The sequence below is a fragment of the Podarcis pityusensis genome (assembly GCF_964106645.2).
Source record: "Podarcis pityusensis genome assembly, chromosome: 11".
Classification (NCBI taxonomy): Eukaryota; Metazoa; Chordata; class Lepidosauria; order Squamata; family Lacertidae; genus Podarcis; species Podarcis pityusensis.
The window spans coordinates 30,350,254-30,363,969 of NC_138036.1; the positions used below are offsets into that span (position 1 = coordinate 30,350,254).

The following is a 13,716-nucleotide window of genomic DNA, read 5'->3' on the forward strand; positions in this document are numbered from 1 at the left end:
CCAGCTCTACCTCTCCTTCAAATCTGAACCAGTGAAGGCAATAAAGGTCCTGTGTGAGTGTCTGGAGGATGGATGGCGGTTAACAGATTGAGGTTAAATCCTGACAAGACAGAAATACTGTTTTGGGGGGACAGGGAGCGGGCAGGTATGGGGGACTCCCTGGTCCTGAATGAGGTGATTGTGCTCCTGAAGGACCAGGTATGCAGCCTGGGAGTCATTTTGGACTCAGCTGTCCATGGAGGTGCAGGTCAATTCTGTGTCCAGGGCAGCTGTCTACCAGCTCCATCTGGTACGCTGGCTGAGACCATACCTGCCTGCAGACTGTCTCGCCAGAGTGGTACATACACCCCACGTAGAGTGCATTGCTGTGCAATGCACTCTATGTGGGGCTACCTTTGAAGGTGACCTGGAAACTACAACTAATCCGGAATGCAGCAGTTAGACTAGTGTCTGGGAGTGGCCGCTAGGACCATATAACACAGGTCCTAAAGGATCTTTACTGGCTTCCAGTGTACTTCTGAGCACAATTCAAAGTGTTAATGCTGACCTTTAAAGCCACAAAAGGCCCTCAGCCCAGTATACCTGAAGGAGCATTTCCTGCCCCATTGTTCAGCCTGGACACTGAGGTCCTCCTCTGAGGGTCTTCTGCTGGTTCTCTCACTGCAAGAAGCAAGGTTACAGGGAACCAGGCAGAGGGCCTTCTCTGGGAAAACCAGCCAGATGGGCAGGGTATAAATAATAAAATTATTATTGTTGTTGTTGTTGTTGTTGTTGTTGTTGTTATCTGACACATGAGACTCAATTTGACTAAATGACAACTAGAGTTTAAAATATTAAATAACAAGCTGCACAGAGTACATACGATGAATCAAGGGAAAGTCCTATCTTTTTTGCAGGAATGCTGCAAGTGTATAAAAGAGGCAAATGCAAAATGAATTATTCATTTCTTTCCCAGTAGTGAAACAGTAATTGAAGCTTTGCTGGCAGAACTGCTACTCTGTTCGGTTAACCTGATTTCTACTACCTGTTTTTGAAGCATTTCACGATGGGGCTGGTGAATGTGTGTCAGCAGAGCATGCTTTATACTGGAGCAAAAGCTCTGGCAAAGATTTCCAAGTACTTTGTGAAGACATCAGACTACATCAGGAAAAACTTTTGAGCTGTTTGGCAGTGGCATTATCTCCCTTGGGAGGCTGTGGACTCTTCTTCCTTGGAGGCTATTAAGCAGAGCTTGGACAGTCATTTGTCATGGATGCTTTAGCTGAGATTGCTGCATTGAAGGGGGTTGGACCAGATTATCTATGATTCTACCAAAGAAAGAGTCTTGTGCACCAATGATTAGCATGACGAAGCTGTATTGCAGGGGTGGGGAACCTGTTACTCTCCTGATGTTGCTGGACCATAACTCCCATCATCCCTGACCATTGGCCATGCTGGCTGGGGTTGATGGAAACTGGAGTCCAATATCATCCAGAAGACCACAGGTTGCCCATCCCTGCTCTAGTAGGGCTTACTGTGTGGGAGGTGTGAGAGCCTTTAGCCCTCCTGATGTTGCTGAACTACAAAGCCCATCAGCCCCAGCAAGAATGGCTTATGAGATTATGAGAGTGGTAGTTCAACAGCATTTGCCCAAGGGGTTTGAAAGTTCAGAAATAGAAAATCAGAAGTCTACATCTGGAATAAATTGTGCAGATTCAGTTTTCATTCTGATAATTTCGGAACATACATGTTTCAAGTCTGTGTCCAATTCAAAAGCCATAGTTCTAGTTTATGCAGCTTTACGCTGTGTTTCTATAGCAAGGTTTCCCAGACTTGGACTACAACTCCCATCATCCCTAGCTAGCAGGACCAGTGGTCAGGGATGATGGGAACTGTAGTCCACAGACAGCTGGAGACCCAAGTTTGAGAAAGCCTGGCGTAGAGCTATGGTTGTAGGAAGAAAGGCTAACTTCCATGTCCACTTTTCCATGAGAAGGCAGTGCTAACTTTTGATGAGTAGGCTAGCAGCAAATCCTATGGCTGGAGTGAGGAGAAGTTATTACATTTCCATGGCTGATATTTAAAAATGGAGGCTTACATTAAATGCTTTTATCTGTCTTTTAGTCCAGATCACTGAGTAACTTTGTTTATACTCCTTTGGGTTTTTTTTCCTTCTCAGAAATGATTAGTGATAATTGAAGATTTTTTATTTTCTTTCTACAGGTGAACTAGCCACTCTGATGGACAGAACCTATGAAAGAAAGCTTCCTGTCAGCTCCTTAACTGTATCCCGGGTAAGAATGCAAACTCCAGTTTGGCTAAAGATGAAAGCCACAATACCCCCAACCCTCGCTAAAAAGCCCCTAGTCAGATATAACCTCTTTTCTTCCAGGAGATCTTGAACTGAAATATTTTTTGCTGCATATGCTATACTGTGATCTAAAGTTACTGAGTTAGTATTGTGCTGAGGGCACAATGATAGTCATTTAAAGCCCTGAGATGAGTTGAGATGATTTGCCTCAGTGTGATGTGCCTTCTTTCTAATCTCTCTTCTCAAGCTTTGTTATTACTTTTTAATCTACATTATTTGTCTCACTATTGAGCTGACCTTCTTTGGCTATAACGCTAATGCTTTGTAGTACAAGCTCTACTTCTTAACTCCCCCAGGCCTAGAGATAAGATTCCAAGTTCTAAAGTGTCAATAAAGTATTGCTGGCATGTGGAGGTCATGCATGTCAATATAGCATCAAGGCAATCAACTAAATTGGATTTTGAAAAAGAAAGAAAGATAAGACTGCCTGGAAAAGAACATTGTAGCCGTACTAGGCCAGATGTTCTTGTAGTGTCCAGATGTGGAAACATGAGGACACTTGATGGTTATTAATTATTTGTATTCATATTAAAGTGTACTGGGCATTCTACAACTAATAGCTTATCAAACTAGTAGCCTGATACAATATTCCATTCCCTGTCTTTCAATCCCAGCCTCTGGTGGGTTACATTTTTTTATTTGTAGTCATATACAGCCCACACTTCACCACACAGTCCCAGACAGAGATGCCAAGTTCCATGTGACAATATGGGGGGGGGGACTCGTCGTATTTTTGTGACATCACACATGTGACGTTGGGCGGAGGCTGTGGGCCCTAGGGTGGCCCTCCACCACTGCGGGGAGGCCTGGTGGGGCCCTGGCCCTCAAGATTGGGGGGGCTCAGCCCTGTCCCTGCTTACTTTGGGAGGGCCCTCAGCCCCGTAGAGTGGGGGCCTATGGTCCCAGAGAGGGTTACATGTTGCTCAATTCAGATAAAATGTTCTGCATAAACATTACTAGACCACAGATTAGAGAATCAGTTGGAAATAACTACAGCACTGCAATGGGAAGGATATTCTGGTCTCGTCCTCCACCCACAAAGGCCTGGACAAAAATGTGCATCTTGACCTTTTTTTGAAATCTATACAGCGATGAGGTCAGATGGAAAGACAAAAGATGCACCCCCAATTCAAGCTATGGACCTGATCACTCCAGGGGAGTACATCCTGTCAAGAAAAGGTTGTCTGCTCACTTCCTGGACCCTAAAGCCCACAACACTCAGCACCTTCAGCTTGTCTGCGTTCAGTTTCAGTTTAATGGCCCACACTCTGCCCATTACCACCTCAAGGCGGCAGCCCAGCATCTCAACCGCCTCTCCTGATTCACATGGCATTGAGAGATAAAGTAGTGTGTCATCAGTAGGATCCCAAAACCCCTGATGACATTCCCAACAGCTTCATATAGATGTTGAATAACGTGGGGGACAAGGTCGACCCCTGTGGGACACCACAAGTTAACTCACATGCTGTCAAGTAATAGTTTCCAGTTGCTATCGTCTCATATATAGAAATGAAACCACTGCAGTGCAGGGCCCCTCAAAGAGAATCAACTATCGTTCCCCCAGACCTCTCCCTACAAAGATCGGTTTGGATGCTATACCTGGGCCTGAACCTGGCTTGAAAAGAGTCCAGATAAATTAATGGAATATCTTAAAATAGGCAACCTGTGATATTATATGATAGGAACACAGCCTTGTATCAGGCTCAGGCTGTTTATCCAGCTTGGCCAGGATTGTCTACTTTATTTTGGGACTCAAACTCCCATCAGCCACAGCCAGATAACCAATGGTCATGGATGATGGGAGTTGTAGTCTGCAAAAATCTTGGGAGCTATCAGTTTCCTGTTTCTGATCTATTCTATGTTTGGCAGTGACTTTTCAGGGTCACAGGCAGAGCCTTGCACATTGTATGCTTCCTGATTCTTTTCACCTGAGACTCAGTTGATTGAAACGGGGTCCTTCTGAAAATGAAGTTGCTCTACCAACAGCTGTGCTTTTTCTTCATGGAGGAAAAATGAACTATATTAATACTGTTGATACTTCTGTTTTCAATTACCGTATTTTTTGCTCTATAAGACTCACTTTTTCCCTCCTAAAAAGTAAGGGGAAACGTGTGTGCGTCTTATGGAGCGAATGCAGACTGCGCAGCTATCCCAGAAGCCAGAACAGCAAGAGGGATCGATCCTTCTTGTTGTTCTGCCTTCTGAGATTCAGAATATTTTTTTTCTTGTTTTCCTCCTCCAAAAACTAGGTGCGTCTTATGGTCTGGTGCGTCTTATAGAGCGAAAAATACGGTAATATGTTTGCCCTATCCCCCTTTTAAAAATGGCTTATGTTGTTGGCCATAACTAAAGCTGGTGGAAGAAAGTTCCATAGGTCAGCTAAGTGTGTTGTGAAAAAAGCATTTCATTTAAAACCAGAGCAGCACATGCTGTTTGTTCATTTAATTGGGTGTTTTTCTCCAATTCCGGTACCACATCAAAGAGAAAGCAGCTGCTTCCATTTGGCTTCTTCCAGTTCACCGATAATTATACATAGCTCAATATACTGCATTCATGTGGAACTGGACATGTGTCCTTAATCCCCAAAGTCGAGAGAATGGATGATTGCTCTTCAGTGACATCCAAGGACTTAAGAGTGGGTAGCTCTTTCTCTGCCCCTGACAGATACTGGAAAATAGGGATCCACCAGCCCAGTAAGATTTCACCATACAGGACTTTTCCCATCACAGTGCTGTAGTGATAGGAGAAGCTACACCTGCTACAGCTTAGAAGTTTGGTTGTAAGTTGCTTTGGGTTCCCTTGGGCAACATAAAGTGATGAACAAATTTAACGAACAATAATAATAATAATAATTAATTAGTAGTAGTTGTTGTTCAGGAGCTCTCTCAGGAGCTTCCATTGCCTTTGATGAAGTCCTGCTGTGCTCCCTCCTAGGCTTCCCAGCGTTTCATGTTTCACTATGTCCTAGAAATGGGGAACGACCTGGCGTTTCTGAAGGAAATGATAAATGAAAACATGAAGGGTAGACTTCATAGTGATGATTTCTGATGGCGCTACATGCACTTTGCATTTTTTGAAAAAAGAAAAAAGAATTTCTGTGACGTTACCAAAACGTGGAGTTCTGTGAGCTGCATAGATTATGCAAATTAAGCAAGTTTTGCATATTTCAACTGTTTTACATAATTTGTTTTTTGCTTTTGCTTGAAGAAAGGTTGAAGGAACTATGCAATATATTGGAGCCCCACCCGACAGTCACTGGATGTCCTACTCATTCTTCATCTCCCAAGATTTTGCCAGCCATTGTTCCCTTTCACTATTACTGTGTATTTTGAGCCTATCTTCATAATGTACAATCTTTAAAAAAGCAAAGATGGGCAGCCATATAAATTTAACAACTACATAAATAATGTGGAGTCGTTCCCTCTATTTCTGATGCTCAGACGTCTGTGCCGTTGCATGACACCTGTTCTGCACTGCACAAGATAGAGGCATTAGCAGATTTGGGGGAACCCCAAAGTTTGTAGAAGTACAAATATTTTGTGGGGGAGGGCTAAGAGAGGTGAAGCACAAAAACAGGCCATTGAGGATTGAGTGAGCTTCAGAGGCCAAGGATTGCTGACTGACAGTTGCAAGGTGGGGGCAGGAAAACAGGTGGAACGGGGAATAGAATTGAGTAGCCTAGTTACAACTGGTTTGTAAATGGCTCGCCATATGTCCCAATTGTAATTGACTGTGTTTGTGTTCAGTACAATCATATGATGTTCCATTTACCTGGCAAGCGATTAGAACTGTAATGTTCTTCAGTTGCAAATCGTAACACTTGTTGAACCATTCACAAAACTAGTTAGGTATGCACCATTCTGCACTCTGAGCTGACCATCTTTTTCTCCTTCAGTTTATAGACAACATTACTTCTCGTGAACAAGTGGATCAAGCGGAGTATTATCTTTACAAGTAAGCAACCTTTTTGGTTTCCAAACTTTGATTTATGAGATAAAGAAATCAAGGCTATTGAATATATTATTTGCGTCAAGCTGTTGGTTGGGGACAGTTAGGTGTTACTTGTAATTATATTGCAGATCATCAATCAATAGGTGACCAAGGATCCATAAATGCATTAAGCAGCTCAGCCCTGGAGAGTAAATCTTTTACTCTGATGAGAAAATAGGAACAGGAAAAGCCCTCACTGTTCTTATGCACCTGGAGAAGTGTGAGGATTCTCCATGATACCACATTGACTTTAGAAGCATGGGAGAATGTCAGGGACCCTCTCTGATGCTGCAGTAAGCGTTACAGAAACTTGGAAAGCTATTAGACTTCTTGCTGCTTCCTGGTAGTTTGAAGCTTAGCAACGTGGGTTTGAACTCCTGCCCTTCTTCACAATTGTCCTGAGTTTCAAGCTCTGCATAATGTCAGAGGGCCCTGTCCCCTCCGGAAGTGGGGTGGGGGGCCATGGCAAGAATGCTGGCTGCCAAATCCAGTGAAGATACGTTGACAGGGGCCAATATGGGGTGTAATTATGTGGCTTTCTGCTGTTTGTATGGTAACCTCTAGGCTCATGGACTGCTAGATTTGTACACTGAGCATTCTCACCTTGCTAGGTGAGCTTGGGGTTGTGGTATGGTAATGTTGAATGCAAATGTGGCAAAATGTTGTTTAGCATTACTGATGTTTTTATTCTGACTTGTCTGCAAGGAGTTCAGGGCAGCATATGTGGTTCACTTCTGTTTTAGCCATACAATAACCCTCCAAGTTAGGTGAAGCTGGCAGACCATGATGGTGGCGGCATTCATGGCTGAGTGGGAAGCCCTAACTCTGACACCAAAATGGCTCTCTCTGTAGCACTTTTTATACCAATTATGCAGCCCAGTCCTGTGCATATTTACTCAGAAGTAGGGCCCTATTTGTTTAATTGTTTTGCTCCCAGTTAAGTATGCATGGGATTGAAGCCTTAATGGATCAGGTGTGTTACAGCCACCACCATTTTATGTTCTGACAACACTGCTTTGAGGTAGACTGCTGTTGTTCCCATTTTACGTAAAGTGAACCATGGTAGCAAAAGAAGGTACTTTCTTAAGACCAAAGGCTGATGATGTGATTTTAAGTTGCGTTTTGAAAATGGTACTCAAGTCAAACTCTCTTTTCATTATACAGTGTTGAAACTCATGTATGATTTCAAGTGTAAAACTAGTTAATTACAACCAGCAAAGGCAGTTCCTTCAGAGTTCTCCCTTCATTAAGAATCTGGTACATCTGATTCAGCCGAACACATTTATTTCCTGCAGATTACTAATAACATCTGGAATTTTGAGGGCGGTCCAGGGGGTACATTAACAAAAACGCTGATTTGTGTTCAGAGGTGACATAACACAAAATGGCTGCCACATCTAAAATAACAGAAAAGGATTCAGGAACACAAAATGGTGCCGGCATGCCTGCCCCTTAAATCCCCCCCCCCCCAAAAAGAAACAAAAGGCACACATATCAGGCACTTACAGAGAGAGGCTCTTTCCCTCATCTTTTGTATTCAGAATGGAAGGGAATATGAGTGTTCAGTCCTGACCTGTAATTAAATGTGGACTTGCTTAAAGCAGTGCATTAAACGTAGGAGAGTCAGAGCCAGTGCAAACAGAGACTGACCAGGAAGAGCACACAGGTTTCCCATGCATTGTAGATTTTTCAGGCGATATTTGCTGAAATGGCCTGCAGGTGCCATAGGAGGTGCTTGTGGGCACACTGGCACCAGCAGGCATCATGTTGGCGACCCTTTTGCAGCTAGAATTGTGAGTGTTTAAATAACCTTTAGTCTTGCTTTGGATACTTGGTCTACTATCCTCTGGCAGTGGACTCTTGTTGCAAAATGTAGATGTGCAACTGAGCAGCTAGAACAGAGCCACCAGCTTTGCCTTGAATAAAATATGTGGAATGACATGCCTGTTCACAGCTTCTGCTTCTGCTTCTGCTTGGTTTTTCTCCAGGTCATAATTTAATTAAAACTGCTATTTTTGAGGTCTTGTGTGTCTTTGTGAGAGTTGAAGGCTACTTCTGGGTCTATTGCATTAATCAGAAGAACCAGTAGAGAGGATTGCTGACAGAGTTCAAAAGGCAAACGCGGCTCCTTATTTGACTTTTACATATTATGAATAATTGGTTGGTCCAGTTTTATACCTATATTTTTCACTCTTATTTTTAATGGTGCAATGAGAATTCTAATAGCTTTCAGGGTGAAATGCAGGTTTCATTATCCCTTTAACCAACACTGCTAGAAGGCTTCACAGAAACCAAAGGACATAGTAACTGCCTTGTTGACAATAGAATCATAGCATTGAAAGAGACCTCAAATACAATCCACTTCAGCCCCCTGCTCATGCAGGAAACCAATTAAAAGCAAGTGTGCATCTCTTGCTGATGACACATCTCAAAGTAGCAATATATTGGCAGTACATGAAAGGTGTTACAACTGAATGCCTGTATCCAGGGATCGAAATTAGCAGGGTGGCAGGCGCATTTTGCATCTAAAGATTCTCCATTTGTGAGCACCTCAAAAAGTCTGGGTGCCATTTTTCGCGCCTGGCCGACACTCAAGGATTACTGAAATGTATGTGCTTTGAAGACTCAAAGTACAGTGGTACCTAAGGTTAAGAACTTGATTCGTTCCAGAGGTCCGTTCTTAACCTGAAACTGTTCTTAACCTGAGGTACCACTTTAGCTAATGAGGCCTGCTGCTGCCGCACCGCTGGAGCACGATTTCTGTTCTCATCCTGAAGCAAAGTTCTTAACCCGAGGTACTATTTTTGGGTTAGCGGAGTCTGTAACCTGAAGTGTCTGTAACCTGAAGCGTCTGTAACCGGAGGTACCACTGTATATGTTAAAGATAGACAACATGTTAAGAAGTTTAACAATAAAGAGTAGAATGTTTTGAAAACCGAAGTACGGGACTGATATTTTTATTGTAAACATCAAATTAAACATGTATTAACAATTTCTGATAAAAATGTGATTTTAGCAATGTGTCTCTTATGTGAATTGCGTATTAGTTCATGCTTATCAAAGTAATAAATAAAAAGTGTTGCCAACCTCCACAAAATGTGGCGACTAAAGATTCTGTTTTGGTGCCCACAACTCGGGTCCCAGAAGCCATTTGGCTCCTAGCTTTTCTATCTAAGTTTCTAACACTGCCAGTATCTTAAGGTCTAGTAGAGACCCTAATTCAGAAGCTTAAAGAGTGCTCAGTGGACAATTGAAGAAAGGTAATATTGTAGGGTGGTATGATTTTTATTAGTTTATTAGAGAAAAAAGAACATTAAAGGACTTGCCCAACAAAATGTGATAAACTTGGAATTCCTTCCTTCCTTCCTTTTACTTAGCATGGTTTTTCTTTTTCTTTATGTTATGTGTCTCTAATAAAATGCCCGTTCTGATTAGCTGATAGTTTACGTTGTCTGTATATGTTGCTATAGTTGTGTTTTTTGTATATTTTAAAAAGCAGTAAGAATTAATTATTAAAAAAGAACACCCACCTCACTTGGCTAAAAAAAGTACTTACGCAGCTTTATGGTACTGACTTATTTATGTCTTACACATCACCATCCATAAATGCTTTGTTCACTTACCCTTAAAAAAAACACGCACCACTTTTTTACTGCCAAATGTCAAAGGCTGTGTGAAAGATTAAACACGAAAGTGCTACCACTGACTCATTATTCAAAGATACCAGCATCTCGTTGGCTAGGACCTTAGATATGGTCTTAATTTGCATATCGTCTTGGCATCAGAAGCGTTTAATTATTGCTTCGTTCTTAGCTATCCTGCTTATGTAGGAACAGCTGGGAAATGAGGTTTAGAAGTTGTAGAAAGGTCAGCAGTAGCTGGAAAATACAGATGGCAGCCAAGATGGTACAGTAAACATGGCTGGCTCCCTGCCTAGTACAGGTAAGTAACTGCACACAGATTTCTCTTTTTCAATGCAACTCTTTTGGATTCATTAGTAACCTGTAATTACCTGTTTGGTCTGTTATTTCAAGGGAAAACTCATTTATGATTTTATAGCTGTCTTGCCTCACCTAAGCATGGGCAGTGAAGGGATGCCATAAGTGGGCAGGAGGGGAGCGATGGGACCTGTGAGCACAGAGTGTAAATGAGATTTATGGAAATGATCGTGGCAAATTGGCCAAGTCTTTCCTGGAGAAGTTTGGAGGGGAAGCATCTGTGGAGCTGGGGGAGGACAAGGATATTTCATTGTCCATTACCCCCAATGTCGTGGAAATACGCCTGCTTGGAAGGGCTAATTAAGAGGCAAGCCTGAGCACCAACTGGCAAATGGAAAGATTTTCCTAAGTGCTAATTGATCAGTCTTCAGAATTTGTGAACTGCTCAGCCATCTCGGGAAGAATAGTGTTTCCTCTTCGGTTTCTTTGTTTTTTGTTTGAATGCGACATATTTCCTTTTGCTTAAAAGTAGCACATTCTTCCTGTATTGTAACGTCACTGTTAAATTAGCTGTTAGTTATGATTGCACTCATTTTCCTAAACATCAAACAAAACAAAGAGAACAAAGGATAACAGGCACACACTTTGGGGAGCTGTGGTTGGCTGCTTTTTCTTATTTAATACACATTTGGTGTGAAACTAACTTTTTCCCACTTGCAAAAGAGCTCCAAGGCTCACATTGCCCAACCTGGAAAAATAAATAAATTGACAGCTCAGAGAAATTGGTGAATATTATACATGGGCCTAGCTGGTCTGTGTTTTTCAGCTTGCTTTCTCCTCTTTGCCCCCAATTCTCAATGTGATTTAAAATAAAAAATTAAAACCTTGCATACTGCACCATGGAGAGAGAGAGAGAGTATAGTGTTCTGAGCTTTTGCACTTCTTTCAATAAATGAAAGGAGAAATGCTGAGTTTTACTTAGAGTAGATCCATTGAAATTAATGAACCTAACTTAGTCATGTAGATTAATTTCATTGGGTCTTCTCTGAGTGGAACTTCGCTAAATATCACCTAATTTTTGTACGACAATGGTAGTGAGATGGGATCTATAACCTCAGAAACTAATGTGATTCCTTTTCGCAAGTCAGAAACGGCTTCAGTGAAGTACCCAGCTTGCCAATGGTAATGAAACAGTAAATGCAAACATTCTAGGCTGTTTGAAATATGCTCTAAATTCTAAAGGAAATCAAAATGTGCAGAAATGCACAGCTACAGCCATGTGGCAAGGAAAAAGAAAAGTGGAGAAAGATATTTCTCAGGTTTGTATAACACAGTGCGATATTTATAGCACATACATTGCCACCTTTTCCTCAGTGGCAGTTCACTCAACTTTCTTTCTTTTTAAATGCCTGAGTTGTAAGTAGAGCAGGAAAAAGATTATTGTTATAAATGAGGGAGAGAACATGACTTCTCTCTGTGGGATGAACTAGCCAGTGTTTTGCATGTTGTTTTGGAACAGAAAGTGCCCAGTCCAGTCTCACTTCTGCCTTGAATTACAAGCCACTGTAAAACACATGGGTGTTTAGGCCTATATGATTTAGGCTCCTGATATGTGAAATACTGCTTGCTTCCGTGCAGATCCTCTTGTAGTTCTGCCACCCTCAAAGGTTTGGGAGGGAGATGGCCGAGGACATGGCATTCTCTGTGGCAGTCCCTAATCTGAAATTCCCTCCCCCACAGGGTTTCATCTGGTTCCTTCTTTGTATAGTTTCTGCTGAATGCTGTCTTTGAAACCTGAGATACATATTTTAGGACTCACCCTGTTTTACTGATTGTGAATCGTTTCAACTAATTTTAATACTGGGTTCCTATATTGTTGACACCCCTGGGACCTCATGGTAAAAAATGGGTAAGAAATTCATTTAAAAATAATGATTTGCTTCAGTCTCCCCCCCCCCCATAAAAACCCTGCAACATGAAAATAAGCAGTGTAGTGTAGTGGTTAGAATTTTGGACTAGGACCTGAGAGACTTCCAATCCCCACTCAGCTATGAAGCTCACTGGGTGACCTCAGGCCAGTCACAGTCTCTCAGCCTAAACTACTTCACAGGGTTGTTGCAGGGATAAAGGGGGGGGGGGCAGGGCAGGGAGAGAACTATGTACGCCACCTTGAATTCAATGGAGGGAAGCTGGGATATAAATGAAATATACAATTATTTAATGTTATTTATTTATTAGAAGCTGCCCCATCCACTCCATTTTCCACGTTACAACCCTTAAGATATTTGAAGATGGCTATCATATTTCCTCTGTTCCAGGGTAAACATACCCAACTCCAGCTAAGTTGCTCATAAGGCTTGGTTTCCAGGCCCTTTATCATCTTGATTGCACACATTCCAGCTTGTCAGTATCCTTCTTAAAATGTGGTGCCCAGAACTGGACACAGGTCTCCATTTGGGGTCTGACAAAGGCAGAATAGAGTGGTACTGTGGCTTTCCTTCATCTGGACACTATACTTCTGTTGATACATCTAAGACCCCCAGATCCTTTTCACATGTACTACTAGTAAGCCAGGTGCCCCCCCCCCCATCTTATATTTTTGCTGCTGTATTTGTAATAGAGCTGCATTTATCTTTGTTGTAAGTAAAATAGAAATAAAGTACCTGAAGCATATTAAACATATTAAGTGGGAGAATTAAGCACTTACTAAACTTTTGGCTGAATTGTGCCCCATATAAATGGAAAGCAATTTTAACTGCTGCACTGTTTTGCCTGGATGCAATTGCTGAAGAAATCTGTTTAAAGCAGCCTCTGCACGACAGCCATTTTATGTGTACAGATCATTTTATGTGTACAGGAGCTGGTTCTTTTAATTACTTGTGTTACGGGAGCTGACTGATGAAGTTTCCCATTAAAATGCTTTCAGACAAGAAATGAGCACTATGATAGTAACTCCTGGAAAGATTAAGCTACTTCTGGTTTCTTGTGTGGGAATTCTCTCATCTGGATGTTGAGCCAGCATTAAGAATTGAATGTCTCTTCTCCCAGGAGTGACTCATTCCCTTTCAAATTACCACTTGATAAATGGGGTTGTTTGGAGTAGCTCTTATTTCTCCCCTGATGGATGGTTTGTTTCTAGTGACTTCACAGTGACGTTATTTGGCTGTTAGTTGTTCACTCCACAAAGCATTTAGAAGAAAACTTGATAGAGATAAAGTGTCTGCTGTTTTTCTGCTTTCTGGACCTAAGTCAGACCCCAGCATTTACCACAGGGGTGCCCAAATTTTTTCAAAGAGGGCCAGATTTGATGAAATGAACATGCATGAGGGCTGACCAAAGTTGTTGAGCTTTTTTTTGGATTTGCTGAGCTTTTCTTCGAATTTTGCCCCAGGACATATACTACTACGGGGCCGGATTAAATCAACTGGTGGGCTGAAT

General features: G+C 42.0%; 1 protein-coding gene across 1 annotated transcript in view; it reads left to right on the plus strand.

Moving 5' to 3' along the window:
• The window catches only part of MRPS27 (mitochondrial ribosomal protein S27), a 56,360-nt gene that overhangs the window by 9,078 nt on the left and 33,566 nt on the right, over positions 1-13,716 (plus strand). The window contains exons 3-4 of the mRNA XM_080972969.1: positions 2,203-2,273; positions 6,246-6,304. Coding sequence (XP_080829095.1) covers positions 2,203-2,273; positions 6,246-6,304 — 130 coding nt within the window. The remainder of the gene's footprint in view (positions 1-2,202; positions 2,274-6,245; positions 6,305-13,716) is intronic.